This window comes from Vombatus ursinus, unplaced genomic scaffold, assembly GCF_900497805.2.
Source record: "Vombatus ursinus unplaced genomic scaffold, bare-nosed wombat genome assembly UNPS02014863.1, whole genome shotgun sequence".
Classification (NCBI taxonomy): domain Eukaryota; kingdom Metazoa; phylum Chordata; class Mammalia; order Diprotodontia; family Vombatidae; genus Vombatus; species Vombatus ursinus.
The window spans coordinates 38912676-38932849 of record NW_020954641.1 but is presented as its reverse complement, the minus strand read 5'-3'; the positions used below and the strand labels follow the sequence as shown (position 1 = coordinate 38932849).

General features: G+C 38.3%; 1 protein-coding gene across 2 annotated transcripts in view; it reads right to left on the bottom strand.

Moving 5' to 3' along the window:
* Positions 1 to 11501: 11501 nt before the first annotated feature.
* NR3C1 (nuclear receptor subfamily 3 group C member 1) overlaps positions 11502 to 20174 on the bottom strand; it is a 135343-nt gene continuing 126670 nt past the window's right edge. For both annotated transcript variants that reach the window (XM_027841735.1, XM_027841734.1), the window contains exons 7-9: positions 16844 to 16974; positions 13229 to 13386; positions 11502 to 12339 (exon numbers count right to left, since the gene is read on the bottom strand). In XM_027841735.1, coding sequence (XP_027697536.1) covers positions 12187 to 12339; positions 13229 to 13386; positions 16844 to 16974 — 442 coding nt within the window. In that variant the 3' untranslated portion in view covers positions 11502 to 12186. The remainder of the gene's footprint in view (positions 12340 to 13228; positions 13387 to 16843; positions 16975 to 20174) is intronic.

Sequence of the window (20174 nt, the reverse complement as noted above, 5' to 3'; positions counted from 1 at the left end):
TCTCAAAATTAGCATACCTTTGTAGGAGTCAATAACTGGGTGGCCTTAGTACACTTATATGGAATAAAATACTTATGAAGGAACCTTAGTTCAGCTTTGTGGCACAGTGGATAGAGCACTGGCCTTGTAGTCAGGAAGAAGTGAGTTCCAATCTGGTCTTAGACACACATAACTGTGTGGCCCTGGGCAAGTCACTGAGCCTCTATCTGCCTTAGTTTCCTCAACAGTAAAATGAGGATAATAATAATAGCACCTATCTCCCAGGACTGTTGTGAGGATCAAATGAGGTAATATTTATACAGTGCTTTTCACAGGGTCTAGACCTCCTTAGAGGTGGAAAGTAAGGCTGAGGGAGATAAAATGACTTGCCTGATCCTGCCTTAAGAAATATTTTTGTCCTGCTCTAGATGACAGCATCTTAATTTGTTGGGCAACTAATTATGATAAGTATCATGATGACAATAATAATAATTCACTAATAGATAAATTTATTCAACTTCCCCATGACTACATGACTGGTAAGAATTCATAGCAGAATTTGAACCCAGGTCTCCTGATGCCAAGTCCAGCTGTCTATCCATGTCACTGAACTAAATTTCTTTAGTATAGTCACCAGAATTTCTATCAGATGAGAACTACAGCATAGCAGATGCACTTGCAAGTCTGTCCTTTAAGAGAATGATGTTCTCTTGGTAAGATACAGAATATATTGTACCCATATTCGGGTACTTGTGCAATGTTAAATGTCCTTAATGGAATCTAACCTGTTGTCAAGCAGGCAGATTGGAGGGGCCATGCCAGTGATATAATGTATAAATAATGGGGCTCCAAACCAAGTTTATTGAAGAAATCAATTATGAATTGCTTTATGTTATCTTGTGGCCATTTTTTTAGCATGGCAAAGGAATTAAGTACCATGTGACCACTTTAGGTTACTGCCTATATGGTAAATCACATGCCAGCATATTAATGTCATTCCCTGACTAGGTGGAATCTGATTGTTTTATAGCTCTTACCAGAAGCCAGACGGTAGGACGGTTTACTAGATTTCTCTGTGTGTGTGTGTGTGTGTGTGTGGGTATGTGTATGTATACATATCTACATATTGGTGAATGGATTTCAGGCAATCCTCCATTCTTCCATATTTGGTGTAAAATGCATACAAGTATATAGTCCCCAGCACTGAGTGTGCAAGTATGAGGAAGGTCAAGTTTAATCATGAATAACTTATGTCACTCAAATATTCATTGTAGAAGAGTAAAGTAGTTCTGATAGCATTTGTTAGTACTGAAGTGGTGCTGAGCAGAACAAAGGATTCTTTGAAACTCCTAACACCAACACCACCTAATGAAAAATTTTTTACAAATACACCATTCAGTGAACATTGTTTTTCTGTGTTCAACTATAGTAATAAAAGAAAATAATTCAAGAGCCAATGCAATGTACTAGGCCTACATGCTGACTATATACAAAACTCATGAAGATGGCAATGCATACATTTTGATGTTGTTTGCAGTTCTTGAAAATGGAATTTTAGTTCTATCTTCACTATAATTGGTCAGCTGCTATCTATCCTTATTTCTGGGGTGTGAATTGTAATGACAGTAATAGCTAACATGGAACTTACTACATGTGTCCGGCACTGTGCTGAGTACTTTACAATTATTATGTCATTTGATCCTTACAACCCTGGGAGGTAGGTGTTATTATTATCCCTATTTTACAGAAAAGGAAACTGAGGCAAACAGAGGGTATGTGATTTGCCCAGGGTCATATAGCTTGCAAATGTCTGAGGTTGGACTTGAACTCAGGTCTTCCTGACTCTTAGCCCAACCCTCTATCCACTATGCCACCTAGCTGCCCTAAACTGTAGGCCTAGTGATTCTATTCCTTCACTTTTATTCCTAAGGCTTGGGAAATTTCAAGTTCTTCATGGGTCTGGTAACTAGCTTGTGACCAAAGGAGAATTTGAGTTGTTGTTATTCAGTCATTTTTCAGTTGTGTCTGACTCTCTGTGACTCAATGTGGGGTTAACGTGGCAAAGATATTGGAGTGGCTTGCATTTCCTTCTCCAGCTCATTTTATAGATGAAGGAACTGAGGCAAACAGGGTTAAGTGACTTGCCCAGGGTCACACAGCTAGTAAGTGTTTGAGGCCAGATATGAACTCAGGAGGATGAGTCTTCCTGATTCCAGGCCTGTGCTCTATTCACCTTGCCACCTAGCTGCTCGAAGTCTTTGGGAATAATTGCTAATTGGCCATAGAACTGTATCAGGATTTTTCTTCAGGCTATGGAAATAAACTGGAGCATTTTTGTTTTTCTGTTTCAGGATAGGGTAAATGTTCATTTAATGCATCACTCCCAAATTTGAAATATACCAGCAATTCATGAAAAAGAAGAGCTGAAATTGCCCTGCTACTACTTACAAGATTCGCACAGTAGCATAAAAGCTTCTTGAGGGAAGGGACAATTTTTTTCTTGTCTTTTTATTCCTAGTGCCTAACATGCAATAGATAATAAACGTTTGTTGAAATACATTTCCAAGCAAAAAGTATATATGAGAGTAAGGGGTTAGGTTACAGATATACCCACCCAGTTCCTGACATGAAGTGGATGTCTGACCTTGGGCATGGTGCTTTTCCCTCTGGTTGGACTAGATGCTCTTCTAAAGGCCATTCCAACGTTAAGACTTGAGCCGCACACCTGCTTCAGTTCAATAAATACTCAAATGATTCTGAGTTGTTGGCCTAATCAGAGATCAAGGCCAACTTCTACTTGGCTAACTTATTATTCTAGATCATGTTACTACAACTGTATATTTTGGGAAGTAAGATGAAAAGAAATTACACTTGTCTATGGATGGGGTGCCTTGGTGACCACAGCCTGGGGGTATGGTCATGGGGGAGGCCTTCCTTAGTGGCTATGGCATGTTCCATGTTGGTCTGGTTTCTCCTTTATAAGGAAAAGAAATGAAAAATGTCTATAAAAACATATAGATCAATCAATTAAATTAAAATTAAAACAAAACAAAACTGCAGCTTTCCTTATACTATTAACTATTTCCTTATACTATTAACAGTGGGTATAGAAATGGCCTTTCTCAAAGAATATCCAATGTCCCCAAGTGGCTCATTTCAGAGCTCAGTCATATGAAGTACCTAAGGGATACCAAAGGGTGGATAGTTAAGTGAAAAAATCTAATCTGTCATCCTACCCGGGGGGGTTAAGGTATTATTCATCATGTGCATTACTTGTATGCACTATGTTTGAGGGCAAAATGAAGTTGACTTTGCTTTTCCTGTTTCAAGTCCAAAGTACAAGTGTGAATCTTTGTTGTTGTTCAATCATGTCTGACTCTTTGTGACCCTGTGGACCATAGCACTCCAGTACTGTCCATGGAGTTTTCTTGGCAAGGATGCTGGAGTGGTTTGCCATTTCCTTCTCCAGTGCATTAAGGCAAACTAGAGGCTAAGTGACTTCCCCAGGGTCACATAGCTAGTAAGCAGCTGAGGCCACATTTGAACTCAGGTCTTCCTGATATGCTCTATCCACTGAGCCAGCTAGCTGTCTCCTGGACACTATTAAAAGAATGAATTTTTATCTTTCTCTTTGAACCCTGAAGGTTAAAATAATAACAATAACATTACTAAAAATAACTAACACTATCTAGAGATTTAAGGTTTGCAATGCCCTTTACATATTGTATTCTCATTTAACTATCACAGATGATCAAATGTAGGCTCACAGGGCTAAGTAACTTGTGCGTGGTTACAGAGCTAGTATGTGTCTTAGGCAAGATTTGAACTCCCATCCCACTTTCAGCATGCTCTCTATGCCTATAAGTAAGGATGAGCAAGAAAATTTGTTTAGTTGGTTGGAAAGCTCTAAAATTACTAAGAGGATTGGGATTTTTTTTTTTTGTTATCTTAAAAGTTGCTTTCAGAAATGACAAGCTAAGAAATGAAGAATTCGGAGACACATGGGAAGATTAGTACGAACTGATGCAGAGAGAAGTAAACAGAACCAGAGCCATTTACATGCTGACAACAATGCAAATAGAAAAGTTCACTCAAAGGAAAGGGGAACTCTGCAAAAGTGAAAGACCAATAAGGATTCTGGAGAAACTGGTACGTGAGGGGATCAGGATGGCAGAACGTTGCACCCGTTTTCAGGCAGATCACAATATCCGTTGTTTTTATCCCTACCTGATTTTCTTTGATACAATGGTTGGGTTAATAGAAGAAAATGGAGGGTGATGTATATTCAGAAATGACTGCAATGTAATAAAACAAATAAAACTGACAACAAAAATAAAGCAAAACAATGACAGCTGATATCCTTTATTTTAGGAGTGTGTTTGTACCCAGAGGACTCTGCCCAAGTTGGGAGTATTGGAAGTTTTAAAGAGAAGTGGAGTGTTCAATGCCTTTGCAAAAGTTCCACTAATAAATACAACTCACTGCTTATTACAAGTTACACTGTGAAACCCACTAGAAAGTGATGATAAAGCATTCAGGTTTTGAGTGATTTGTTTAGTTGTTTCAGTCATGTTTGACTCTTTGTGACACCATTTGGGGTTTTCTTGGTAAAGATATTGGGGGTGTTTTGCCATTTCCTTCTCCAGCTCATTTTACAGATGAGCAAACTGAGGCAAACAGGGTTAAGTGACTTGCCCAGGGTCACACAGCTAGTTGGATTGAATTTAGGTCTTCCTGACTCCAGGCCTGGCACTCTATGGACTGCACCACCTAGCTGACCTTTTAACCATCTTGCCTTGAGGTAAAGCTAGAGATTATGAGCTAATTCCCACCTGGATAGATTTTGTATCTTCTCATGGTTATAGTCAAAAGCAGGGCTTCTTAAACTTTTTCCACTTATGACACCTTTTCAGTTTCAGCAGTGTGTCACATGGCCTGAGGGCATGTGCAGTGCAAAGCGTGCATGCTTTGTGTTCAGAACCAAGGCTGCACTGAAGTTGTGCGATGCAACACAAAGTGCTGCCAGAAACACCTCAGATTCATTACACGTCTGATTTTTAATTAAATTGTGGTTGTTGTGAGTTCAGAAACCTTTTACTGTTGCCAAATTATGAGGTTGCAACCCACAGTTTAAGAAGCTCTGGAAACCAAGAGTTCTAACAATTTGGGATGACCCTAAGTAAGTTTGATTTGAATAGGGCTAATAAAATATAAAAAAGACTTTCTTCGTGTCCACAGCCTTCTCCTCCCCATCCCGGGCCAATTGGAAGGAATGACAGCATTTTTCCCAACAGTTGAACACATCTGGTTATTCAGATTGCCCTAAACTATTTGCACCTGTTTCTGTCTTTAAGAACATTTGTGGGGCAGAGTTGCTGTCGAACTCTGGGGTGTACTTGACAAACAGGTGCACTGAGAAGTAGCCCTGTGGACTCTGATTTTGGTCGACGTGGCCTGAGCGCCAGATGTCTGCATCTAGAGGGCCTGCAATAACTTAGCAAGCCAGGTTCATTTCAACAGAAATCAGCAGGTACATGCAAAATGTAGGGAACATACAATTGTTTCTTTAAAGAAAATATAATGTAGAATAGTTTTAGTTCAGAATAGGTGCTAGGAAGAAGCTAGCAACAATGCCATCTAAAGGAGATTGGAGAGGCAGCTAGGCAGCTCAGTGGATAGAGTATTGAACCTATAATCAGGAAGACATGAGTTCAAACTTGGCCTCAGACACTTACTAGATGTGTGAACCTGGGCGAGTCATTTAACCTCTGTTTGCCTTAATCCACTGGAGAAGGAAATGGCAAACCATTCCAGTATCTTTGCCAAGAAAACCCCAAATGGAGTCACAAAGAGTCAGACGTGACTGACCAACAGCAAAGCAAACAAGGCTTGGAATACACGGGATGTTGGTGACCAAGCTTCTATGTAGGCCCTGATTGTTCTTTAAAGAAAGTTATTCTGTCTGGCCAAATAGACATCTCTTAGGAAGGTAGGTGGCATGATGGATAGCGTGCTGAACTTGGGGGCAAGAAGACCTGAGAGAGGATTGTTAACTTCCCAATGTGAGAATTTACACCTTGGAAATTCTCATACACTACAAATCACACCTTGATTTATCGTTTTGCTGACTGTTGAGAGTCCATGGGTGGAGAACCTGTGGCCTTGAGGCCACATGTGGCCCTCTAGGTCCTTAAGTGAGGCCCTTTGACCGAATCCAATCTTCACAGATTAATTTGGATTCAATCAAAGGGCCCCACTTGAGGACCTAGGGCAGTCCTGCACGACATACGGCCCATAGGCTGCTTGCAGTCCACCAAAAGAATTTGGGCAGCCTGTGAAAAATGGCGGGTTGCCACTACACGCTCTCCTGTTTGTCAAGTGACCCACAGCAACCACCCATCATTAGTCTGTCTCTAGTTTAACCTATCTGTGTCCTGAAGAAGTTTAGCCTATTTTAATTTTGGTCTCTATCTACTTCCAAGCTGTGCAGGTCTGACCTAGACGGCCACACGTAGCCTTGAGGCTGCAGGTTCCCCACCCCTGGTTAAGAAAATGATGGAGTAAATATTAATAATGCAGATTAAATTTATGGTATGTGGTGGGTATATATACATATATATATACACACATATTTATATATACATAAAAATTTCTATAAATGCACATATAGAAATTATACACACTTTTTTTTCTTTTGGAGATCTGGTTGTTAAACACTTATCAACATACTACTGCTAAAGCACTTTGTAAAACTTAAAATACTATATAAATACTGGCTGTTATTATTTTATTATTATTAAAATTATATTAAAACTCTTTATATACTGTTCTTTTATCTCATCCTAGGTAGGTGCCAAGATTATCTGACTAGGTTGAAGAGTGTCTAGCTTCTGTGGAGTGCTAGTAAGAAATATTAAAGCCCCAAGGCAACGAAAGTAATATGCTTTGATGTGCACTGAAATATGACCTGATCTATTAATTAGATTATTTATTGGCTCACTACTAGTAATGAATCTGGGACAATTAGCATGGCCCATAACATACATACCAATAAAGGCTGTTTAACATTCATTTCTCAATAAGCTGTATATGAATGTTGGGGAAAAATAAACAGCACAGTTGTGCTTCTTACCAAAACCAATGGAGATATGAGCTTAAAAAAAAAAAACCAAACCAAACCAAACAACTATTCAATAGCATGTAATGCATAAAGTAAGGTTATCTCTGTTACTTGGCACGGGTTGGTTCAAGATGGCTCAGATAATGCTTTTGGTAAGTGATGGTTTTCCTAAGATCCTTCCAGAAGGATGCTTAAAGTCAAACCTGACTCAGGGGGTAAGGTGCCTGGCTACTGAAATAATCTGAAGGAAATTAATGCTAACTGTGGAGAAGGGTATTTGGATTAGCCAACTTGTTGGCTGAAGTTTTTAACTTAAATGTCATGAAACAGAACCTTGACATCATCTAAAATAGTCTCTGTCCTCTATGGAAAGAAGCAAATTGAATGTGGTAAGATTTGCAAAGATATAGGATAAATGGGTGTTGTGATGTAGAGTTTTTGTACCATTTGTTAATGTGGGATTGGTTGAGGGGCTGTTGGGTAGTCAGGAACACATCCTGGAGGCCTCATCATCACTAAGCTAATTTTCTAGCCCTAGAGCTCAATAGTATATGGTTTTGGACTTTTTTTTTTTTTAAAGAATCTGTTCTTTTTCCCTTTGATTTTAACTTCTGGGTTTACTACCTTCCAAATAGAATAAAGTCAAGGAGGTGATTGTGAAAGGGAAGGCAAGAAAAGGAAACCTCATGGATGATTTGCCCCTATACTGGGAAATAGGAAACCAGATGTTATGTACAGATATCTAGTTGAAGCACTACCAAAAAGCACTGTGGAGTCACTTGATGGAAAAAGCAAGTTTTTATTATGATTTCTGGCCATGATTTGGCATAGCTGTAAATGACTACCATTTACTGCCAATTCTGTACAAACGTGTGGGGTGATATTACTGGGACGGCGAATTAAAACAAAAGGTAAAAGTTAAACATTTCCACACGAGATTTTACAGTCCACCGTTGCACTGAGTGGGTGAAAAAGACACGTTTTACTACAGAATTATTCTTTCTTTACTATAGAATTATTCAGCATGGATAAAAAACTACAACTTTTACATATTTTTTAAACAGGAGTCACTGGTTTTAATTATTTTTACACATTTTAAAATTACTGTGATAAAAAATAATGAAAAAGCTTTTTAATAATGCCATACACAGTATAATATAGATCTGTCCCCATTACATAAGCTTTTGTTTAATATACAAAATAGAATATCGACACACTTAAATCTATATGTAGTTAAGCAAGGTAAAATACCTAAGAGGGCTATTTTCATACACACAGCCTTTCATCAGAAAGCAAAATCCTTCTCTGAAAGAGACTATTCCTTTCCTAAAAATGAGGCTCTTGTCTCAGCACATTGATAGCCACTGATGTACCAAGACCTGGAATACATGACTGGTTTCGGATGACAGTTGTGCCATTTAAAATACTGTTTAAACGCATTCTTCTTGTATTCTCTCCCTCCCCTCCTGTCCCTGTGCTGGAAACAGGCTGATTCGAAACACACATGATCGATGACCTTTTTGTGTGACTCACAAGATCACATCCCTTTATCAAAGCAAAGGGACCCACTGATGCTAGTGTTTACTGTCTATGGAGTATCAAGACAAGTCTTTCAGAAGGCATGTTAAAACTGTGGATTTGGGACAGCTGAGCACTGTCTCTGTGGAGGTGAGAGGGATCTTTTAAAGCAAGGGTAGAAGTCATTTCTGAATCTCATTCTATGATAATTCCACTGCCACAAACCAATTGCCTGCTCTTTTCCTCTCTTTGGACAGGGGTTTCCTTTGGGCTTGGCCCAAGGGGAGGTGATAAAATGCTGCACGGGCAAAATGTTTACTTTTGTATGAGAGGAGACTGGTTGATAGCTGACTACCTTTCCCCTTCCCCTGCTAAGATGGAAGGAGAATAGCATATCCCAGGAGGCCTTCCAATTTTGTTTCCATATGGCTCAATCACCTCCGTCTACCCCTGTGGTACCCCATATCACATCATAAAGTCAATAAAGAAGGGTCACATTTTTGAGCTATAACCAGAAGTATTTTCATGGTTGTATCTGTATGGGACACACATGCCTTGCAACTCACACTAAAGTGATTAACAACTAAAATAGGTGTGAATAGTTAAATACAAGTGGGAGAAAGAGGGCTGCCTGCAACTAGCACCTGGTCTAACTTCTGTCTGAGATCCACAACTGCAGCCCAAGCACATTGACCTAGTTAAAATTGTATTCCATCTGCATGTATACTTATCCCAAAAGGGTGGGTGCCACTCTTTCCCCAGTGAATGGTTTCATGGCAATCTCACAACTATCAGTAGGACCTTCCCTCAGCAGACCATCAGTATGGGACATTTCTTAAACTTGGGAGCAAACTGGTGTTGACCACATTCTTTGAGCAGAGATTTCTTTTCCTGGAACAGATTTTGAAACCTAACTATTGTGAATCTTAAAACACTATTTCTGAGGCACTGTAAAACTTCCCCTCCAGCTAGGTGAAAAATATCTTACAGTTGGATCCTGGCCATCAGGAAAGAAGCATTCCCTTTTATTGTGCATTTGGGAAAAAAAAAAAAAAAGCAAGTGATTACTCCGTTTAAAGAAAAAATAAAAGCAAAGGCAAATCAAATACTGAAGCTTGTAGCATTCAAAAAGCAATCCAAGAAAACTCTTACTCCCTCACTTTAATGGGAAGTAAAGCCGTGCTATAGGATAGAAAAGAATTAGTGTATTACGAGTGACCTGTGATGTTTTGCAGTATATATACATATTGCTGGTACCTGTGTGCCAAACTCCTTAAGCCATTGTTTTTGCTAATCTGGATGACAGGCTGTATGTGAAAGTAACCTCACTATTGGCCAGTGCCCATACATATCTAAGAGTCACCCTCTTCACCCCCCTGCTTTGTCTATCTGTCTGTCTTCTTCTTTCTTCACTCCTTTTCATTTTTTTTCCCAGCAGGAGGTCAAACCAACCTGTAGGGACAACAGACTCACTGTCTGAACAAGAAAGGTGACCGGAATCTCAGGTAATGGGATGATGCTGTTCACGATTTGATGGGATGTGGCCTTGGCAAAATGGCCACATGTGGGATTGCCTCCTCAGTCCCTCTCTTTCTGGGGACCTGTGTCAACTATATGAACACTCACACACAAACTATCAATCGTTTAGATTACCCTTCTGCATTTCTCTGAACCCTATGAAAAATATAGAACGTGTCATGATAAAACAATCTGTCATCTAAAAATTCATTCTTATTATACACTATACAAGCTATTTTACAATCACTTGAATAAATTGCATGTAAAGCTGCAGTAGCCCTTCCCTTCCTGGATTAGTGAATACCAATATGATATATATTTATATATATGTATATCTGAAAGTAGAACTAAATATAAAAATATATTAGAAGTTTCATATTTTTAATATTAGATTTTTTTTCAGTTTCTATTACACAAATAATTTGGCCACTGAATAAAAATAAATTCTTGTTGTGGCTCAGTAAATAGGTTAAGTTTTGAGCTTATAGAAAGTCGGTAAGGTGCACACAGAAAGGGCTACTACAGCTTCTAAATCTTCTAAAATGATCACTCATAGTGAGGAGGAGAGATTCACAAGACCCCTGTCAAGTTTATGGCACATGAGAAAGTGGAGAGGAAGGGATGTGTAAGCCTCACAAACACAAAAGTCTGACAACATGATCGGCCATCACAAAAAATCATAGCTGAGCATCTCCTGTGCCCCAGGAGACAGGAACTAATTGGTGTGAGATGGGAATGTGAAAATGGGTGTCGAGCCAGTTCGTTTTCTTGGTTTGATTTTGTGGTTCAGCAAATTAAGCCTTTTAAAAACCAGATAAGGCTGGCTTCTTACTTGAGTAAAATTTAGGAAGGGGCTGTACTGGTTTTAAGAACAGAAACAAAATGTCCAGGTATGACTGAAAAACTTCTCTGGGCTGTTCTAAAACTGTGAAGATCAATATTCTTTTAGAAAGGGGTGCCTGAACGAGATTGCTTACTTCCTTGCCATCTTTCTGTGGATTCTTATTCTACAAAGCCCTGATGAGGAGGGAGGCCTGAAGAATGTCACAGCTGGCAGGAATTAGAACTCATGCATTCAGAATCTTGCTCCTTGTTTTTCACTCTACCCTAACTGTGTGATTAGGTCATTTCTAGGAGTTATTCTCTAGTTACCATAGCTTATCCATAGCTTATTGAGAAGGCCACCAGACTCGGTGACATGTACCAGTTAGTCACCGGGTGGGACTGTGTCTATTTGCTATGCAGATGTGTAGATATACCTTACAAAGCATTAGGGTGATAATTGGTAAAGACCCGGGAGGTCTGAGAAAATTCTGTTTGTGGTCTCCTGAGAGCAAAAAACTCTCGGGGTAGAAGCACCAACCCATTTTCACACAGAAGAACAATGGTTCGCATTTATTTAGCAAAGCCGTGAACCGGATGCCACCTGAAACAGACAGCTGTACAACAGGCAACTCGAATACAAAAATGATGTAAGAAAAATGGGCAGGCCTAGTTCACTGGATATAAAGGTAAAGGAAATTGCTAAAACCAGACAGTTATAGCTATAAAAGGCACAACTTCCCTTTTCTGGCATACATTTGTAAACTTTTTTGGGTTACCATGCATAAATCAAAAGGCTATCTTAACTATACAGGGAGAGAAGGGAAGAAAAAAAAAAAAGAAAAAAGAAAAACATGACCAAAAAAAGTCCCAGAAAACACTTATCCAACCAACTGTGGAAAATCACTAGTAGAATGTTCATGATGCAGATTCCTGGCAGCGGGAGTTGGGGTGCCATTTTCTATCCACTGAGAAGTTCCTTCCCAGGATGACGTGTCTGATTTCCAGGATGTCCAAAATGACTTATTTCACTTCCTTTCTCCCTACTGCTCCTGTTGCTTCAAAGCAACTGTGTTCATGTCCAAGTCTTGGCCCTCTAGAAACCACATGTAGTGCATAATTGCAGAAGAAACGCCACCACGAGGACAGAAGTGAACCAGTCTGTAAGTCTGTATGATGAAAGCTATAAATCTGACTTTTCTTTAAGGCAACCTTTTGTATTAAGGCAGTCACTTCTGATGAAAGAGGAGTTTTTTGATATTTCCATTTGAGTATTTTGGTATCTGATTGCTGATGATTTCAGCCAACATCTCCGGGAACTCGATGCTCATGGTCTTATCCAAAAATGTTTGGAAGCAATAGTTCAGAAGGTTTTCAACTATCTAAAAGGAGAAGAGAACGAGTCAGGTAAAAATGATGTCCAAAGGATAGGCTGGTGCTTGCAGAACTGTAATGTAGTTGCAAGCAACAATCCTTCTTCCTTGTTCATTACAGCCCTGCCCTGACTCCCCAAAGGGGAAAAGTGGAAGAACTTAGCAAACAATTACACATGGTATATTCTAAGTTGTCTTAGACCATTCAGCTGGATGGACTGCCAGTGGATAGGAGAGTCTATAGAATATGAGAATGGAAAACATAGTGCCAGCTGTTTCCATTTCTGCAGGAATAATTGTTGTTGACTCATTTCATAGGACTCCCTGTCATGAATTTTATTACATCTCAGCCAAATGGGACTACTAATTGTTTCTTGAACCTAGTATTCTACTTTCCACCTTTGTGCATGTGCACAAATTGGCCTCCATTGAATGTCCTTCCTCATCCACATCCTCTCAGAATACTTTTCTTCCTTCAAACCTCAGCTCAAGTATTACCTATTTCACAAAGCCTCCCCTGACCCCCCTAGTTTCTGGTGCTCCCTCCTGCCTCAAATCCTGTATTTTATTTGGTAACTGTTAAAAAAAACCCCAAACAACTATTTGTATACATGTTGTATCTCTTCCAGAAGAATGTCAACTCTTGAGGACAAGGATGCTTTTGTGTATGTCATTTTGTTGCTGGTGATGTGCACATAGTAGGAGCTTAATATGTGCTGAAATGAAATGGGTAGCCTGAGTTGGGAGTTCAACTCTTGCTTTTGCTTCATGACATTCCTGGGTGTTACCTGGTAGTATATGCCACTTCCAATATACTGACCATTCTAAATATATGGGTTTCAAAAAGCAAGACCTAAGACCCCTAAACAGTGTGATGATTGAAGTTTGAGAAACTCACCTCATGCATGGAGTCCAGAAGTTTAGTCAGCTGATAAAATCGCTGCCAGTTCTGACTTGAGTTTCCTTCCCTCTTGACTATGGCTTTCCCCAGCTCTTTGATGTAAGTCATTCTAATCTCATCAAAGAGTGACTGGCTCTTCAAACCTTCCTTGGGAACTGAAAAAGGAAAAAAAAAAGGAATCTGACTCTTGATGGTGGAGATTAGGATGTATTATAAATTCTTTCACATGGTGGTGTGATGGCTGGAGAGTGAAATACTCCAGAACAACACTTCTACCCTGACCATAAGTATGATGTTTGCAGCAAGTTGAGATTGTCCTATACAGTGCTACCATATGCTTTTGTTAAGATAGAGTCAGTTGGGAAGGTCTATGAAGCCATACTGGAAGCTAACTATATGACAGAACTGTGATACGCAATGGAAGTAAGAAGTATCCTCAAAATATATGTTGTGAGGAGAGAAAATGAAGTCAGAAACAACTGCCTTCACTTGAAGCCTGTGGCGGTCAGGTTTGGCTCACTGAGGATAAAACAGAAGAGAAATTTTTGGAAATAGTGCTGAAATGGCCAAGTTCAATGATTTGACTCAGTAAAATAAACACAGCCTGAGACAGATAGTTGGATACTCAGTGGTTTAGACTCCTGAGGTTTCTACCTTCTTGTGGAGAAAAAGAATATGTTTAGGAGGTGAGTGTGAATATTCTGTCACTATGTGGCTATGAATTCTATTTACAAATCAAACCAGTACAAACAGTATTTTTTTCTGTGGGTTGGTGTTATCAGTGTCATGGTACTGCCTAAAAGCTGGGATGGTGGAGTAGAAGCTGCCTTGCACTGGAAGTCAGTAGACCCAGGGTTAACTATCTGCCAGTCAACACTGGAGATATGTGGTACAAGAGAAGACAAATCCTTTTGCGATGACGTGTTAGGTGTATATGGTCTTTTCTTGAAATTAGGACCATGAGACTGCTGTATCTTTAGCTAACGCTTGTAGTGCTTTCCCATACTTTTTTGTCTCCTCCACTTTTGGCCTAATACAATCAGTTGCACGTAGCTCCTATACAGACTAAAATGGGTACCAAGTGAGATGACACATCCTGAAGTAAAATGAAATTGATAGTGTCTTTGAGAATAAGGAATGCTAAAGCTCACCTTATTTTTAGCCTGTCTCATCTCGGTGTAGCAGATCTTAAGTGATAATAGCTCACATTTTATAAAGGACTGTACAGCATGACTTAGCAAATGCTTTGGATCCTAATTCTGGTACAGATCTTCATATTGGCTCTGTGACACAGGCAATATAAATGTTCTACCCAATTTCCAAGTAACTGGAGGTCACAGATCCTAATTCTGGTAGAGATCTTCATATTGGCTCTGTGACACAGGCAATATAAATGTTCTACCCAATTTCCAGGTAACTGGTGTGCTGGAGGTCACAGAGTGAGGGAATAGTGGACTTGGGACTTAACCCAGGTCTTCTAAGTCCAAATCCAAGGTTCTTTCTTTGCAATGGATGGTATCACACCTCTTTGTGTGTCTTCTCCCTAATGGACTTGCTCTAGGAGGGCAAGGATTGTTTTGTCTAAACTTTTGTTTTTCATAGTGCTGGGCTGTATCTTATATACTGGTAAGAAATAAGTTGAATGGAATTGTTATTTTCCCTCTAATATTTATTTTACATGAGATTTCTTAATCTATACTGGAATTTGCATTGAAGGGATGTTGTAGTATATACCTTGAAAATAATCTCATCATACTAGAGAGACTCTTAACTCTAGGTACACTGTCTTGTCTGAGGTTAACTCCTTGCAAGTATCTGAAAAAAATCTTTCTCCAGTAGTCTGCACTTAGAACATGGTAAAAAAAAATACTTAACAGGATGCTTCATTTATATTTTTGTGGCTTTAAAACTAGATTTTTGCCTTATTCTTTGGTGTGGGTGATAAATGTCACTGCTAACATATATTATTATATAATTATATAATATATAACTATATTATATATATAGTTATATATACATAATTATATATAACTATATTATATATAATATAGTTATATATATTATATAACTATATAATAGTTATATAATATATATAACTATATATTATTAAATGAGTTTTCTGGAAAGCCCTTCGTTTTAATTTAGACAAAGAGAACATGAGGATTGGTTGCTGTGTTTTGGCAAATATTTCTATTGGGTCATGCAGACCACTTGTGGAAATTCTCATTTTGATGGGCTGGGGTGGGGAATCTGTGGTCTCGAGCCACATGCGGCCTTCTAAGTCCTCAAGTGCAGCCCTTTGACCGAATCCAAACTTCATAGAACAAATCCCCTTAATAATAAAAGGATTTGTTGTGTAAAAAAAAAAAATTTGGACTTAGTCAAAATGCTATACCAGAGGACCTAGAAGGCCACATGTAGCCTTGAGGCCACAGGTTCCTCACCCCTGGGTTAGGTAGTATTCTTATGTAATGACATTCCCAAATCTTCTCTGTGTTGTTCATGAGAAATGGAGGAGTAAATGACTGTCAGAAAGGAGAATCCAACCCTACTTTGGGTGCCCCAGGTTATACAGCCTATAACTTGTTGGTAGCAAGACACAGAAAAGGCGGTGCTTTGTCTAGTCACATATACATTGAATAATGTCTATCCAGGTTCTCCAGCCCCATCAAAGAGGGCTTGGTGTTCTGAGAAGGAAAAGGTGACTTATTTGTTTTGACTGCCTCAGAAGTTCGTTGCTTCACAGTATCTTGCTTAGGGTTGGCAGGAAGAGCTGAGGCTTCTTTATACCAATTCTGGGAATTAAGCTCAATTGCATTAACATGGAGCAGAGAGAGAGTGAGAGAGTGAGAGAGAGAGAGAGAGAGAGAGTGAGTGTGTGTGTGTGTGTGTGTGTGTGTGTGTGTGTGTTTATAAATATGTGGTGGGAGGAGTCTTCCCTCCCCAGTCCTCCTGTTGCCCTTTGTACTTGATGTTATGTAATAGATGCAGCAACAAGTTGACTTTAGGACTATAATGTTTTTCTATCTACGTGATATGCTACAGGCTCAAGACTTCTTTTTCCTTTGTAGAAGGGAACCTGGAAAGTTCAGAAATCCAAAAAATACGACCAATCGCACAGACACGTTGGATGTGTATATTATTTTGTTCAATATTTATCTGGGTGATTAAAGGTCTAAGGCAACTAATATTTGTATAGTCTCTATATAACCCTGAAAATTGTCTTCTTAGGTATGATTGACAACATACTAGTGAAGCATTACAAATGAGGCTATCTCTTTGGGCAGTTTCACATATAGCTGACACTCAATGTAACAATAATTATAATGAGAATACCTAGCATTTAGGTAGCTTTAGTATTTACAAGGCACTTTAAAAATACTATCTCATTTGAGCCTCGAAACACTACTGGAATTTTTACAGATGCAGATAGAAGTTAAGTGACTTGCCCAGGATCACACAGTTAATGTCTGAGGCAGGATTTGAATTCAGGACTTCCTGATTCCAAGTCCAGTGCCTTATCCATTTTACCACCTGGAGGTCTATAATGTCTCTGAATGGAATACAGTCACATGAAACAAATACTTGGTACCAGATAAGTGACTAGCCTACCTGAAGAGAGAAGTAATAAGGTTTTCATGCAGAGATATTCTTCATAAGAAACCTGAAGCCTTTGTAATTCACTGGACACAAGTAGCATATGTTTACATTGGTCATACATGCAGGGTAAATTCATCCTTTGCCTATGAAAGAAAGACAAACATGAAAAATTGCCATTAGAAACAGATAATCAGATAAACCTAACCAAATATAGCCATTTCACTTGACCCATTTCAAACACAGTCGGGATAAATAATTAGATTTTTCACCTGGAGAAACTGTGGCTGGTGTTTCTATATTTGGGGATAGAATTCCCCTTCCTACAAGGTTTTTATAATTCTTTATTTGCCACTTTTATAAAAAGGTTTGTGACATCTCTAACCTATATCCATAATGGATTATCATGACTGCCACCAGATTACTGTTTACTTATTTTTTCTCCCTCCTACTCCAAAACGAACCTCATTAGGTACCCATATCTCATATGCTACCTTTTAATTTACCTTGTGATATTCCTTTAGATCAAGAGTTTTTAACCTGGCGGTCTGTGAGCCTGTTTTCTAAACATTTTGACAACTTCAATTCAATGACTGGTTTCTTTTGTAATCTTATGTACTTCATGCATTTAAAAACATTATCCTGAGAAGTTCACAGATTCCACAAAGCTGCCAAAAGCATCCATAGCACAAAAAAGGTTAAGAACCCCTGCTCCAGAAAATGTTTCCATACACACCCACACACCCACATGTGTATTCACCTTCTTTTCTTTAACTATTTCAACCTTTTAGAGTTGCTATTAGACCGGTCTTACACTGTAACTCATCCAATTAGTAGCAACTCATGGCAAATATGTGACAACTGGATCAGAGGAAAGACTAGCTAAGTTTATTTAGCTTCACTGCAGAGCCCTTGCAGGGTTTATACTTGGGACACTGGTTCAATGTTCATGTTGACTTTTGGTTTCTGTACAAAGTACTGAAACTAATCTTCTTACTCTTTTAATGTGATCTGTCTGCATATATTCACTGAACAGGGAAGACAGTCAAACAGAAGCTTCCTACTCTTAGGGATCTCTTCATAAACACGAGCTTGGTCCCTCTGGTGGATCTTGAGAACTTTTTAAATATCTCCAATTGTTGTATTTACTTAGAAAACAATGACCAATTAATAGACATGCACTTTGCTGTTGAACCCATTACTTTCTGTCTTTTAAATGGAATTCTAGCACAAGAAATGCTTTGTTATAAAAAAAAAGCATTCAAATATGCTAACTATAACTTGGTTATAAGTACTAGCAAGCTACAATGGAACCAAGAATTTCTAATCTCTAATTACAGCACACATACTATAACTGATGAAAACAGCTACCTCCCACATGATATCTCGACAATAATAACTTACCAGTTATGTTTAAATACTATGAAATTATAATCTTATAGATTTTTTGGATGCATAGGCATGTTCTGAAGGACTTAATATTTCCAAATACAGATGAATAGAAAATAATGATGTAGTATCTTATTTCTTGGCTCCATTTAAAGTGCTAACGTTTCTGCACTAGTAAACCAACCTGCTCATGTCAATAAATGTTCTCCTATTCTCTTCCATTTCCAGTGATACTACTACCTTCAGTCTAAATATATAGCTCTGGTTCAAAACTTGACTCCTTCCCTTCTCCCATTCCTCCCAAGTCAAAATTGCCAAATATGATCAATTCTATCTCTATAATATTCCTTACAACTTTTCTCCTAGTTTAGGTCTCATCACTGTAACAATTGTAAAAGTCTCTTATTTCTTCCTACTGCCAAAGTAACCAATGGAGGCAGTGTGATATGGTGAAAAGAACACTATGCCCAGAATCAGAAGATGCAGGTTTGAGTTCTAACTCTGCTACTTACTACCTGTGTCTTCTCTGACAAGTCACTTATTTCTCTAGGTCTTGGTTTACTCACATGCAAGATGAAAGGACTGGACTACATCATCTCTGAGTCCTGAGTACTATGATACTGTGACTAAATCAACATAAAACAAAGCCAGTGGTTACAAGATTTAGAGTTGGAAGGACCAGAAATTTCTGTGTTTAGTTCAAGTCCCTCTCTTCTCTCTATACTGTCTTGGTGACCTCATTAACTCCCATGGATTTAAATAATTATAATCTAGGCAGAAGACTGAAAGATATATCTACATATACACACACCCATATACGATATATACAGATAAACACACACACACACACACACACACACATACATATATATACCTTTAGCCCTAGGTTCTCTCCAGTATTATATCAACAAATGCCTATTAAAATAGTTCAACCTGGATACTCCAGAGACATCTAAAAATCAGTATATACAAAACAGAAGCACTTCATCAAACTTCCCTACCAGGCTTTCAGTCTCTCAAATTTATACTTCAACATTTTCTTTGATTTGATACTATCCTTCACCTCATATATCCAAATAGTTGTACATCTTGTGTTTTCTAATTTTATAATTAACTCTTATATGTTACTCCTATTTGATGTGAATAGTTGAATTTTTTTAAAGGTATATTAGCTGGACCATTAAAATTTGAACAGTTCATCCTCCTCGTCATCTGTCCCTCACCTTCCCCTCTGTCATTTTGGTAAGAAGTTCACTTTAAAATAAAAGCAGTTTTTTCTAAAGCCATTCTTATGGTGGTCACCAGGCATTTAGACAAAAAGCCACATATGTCTAAGAGTGCTGATGGTGTCAAATGTATGTGTGGTCAAGCTGCCCAAAAGACTAAAATCATGAGTACAGAAATACTGTACATGAGTTTATCCATGGGTAGTCTAATCTCTCTTTTTTTTTTTCTTAAGGAACATACAAAATTTCACCATATTTATTGATTATAAAGAAGCATTTGATTTTGTACAGTGCAACACCATCTTATGTATTCTTCCAATAAGTTGTCTCCTTTTCAAAATCACACAAAATCTCTTAAAGATATTACAACAGAGACAATCTGGTTCAATGACCTTATCATTATTAATATATTTTTACATATGAAATAATTTCTTTTAAAAAATTTTGCTGATTTTTTTGTTTTTACTTTATAGAATACCTGCACTCTGTAACAGCTCTCTTGTAACAAAGTAAAATAATTAAGCAAAAGTGACAATACAGTGACCTTAAAGTGTATGCAATATTCCAAAACTGTAATACAACCATCTATTAAAAATGTTTTTTAATGAACAGAAGTTCATTTTCTTTCCTTCTCACCCCAACCTCACTAAAAAAAAAAAAAGAAAAAGAAAAACAAATTCCTTGGAAAAATAACCAAAGGTAGGCAAAACAAATTCCCTCAATGTCTGTAT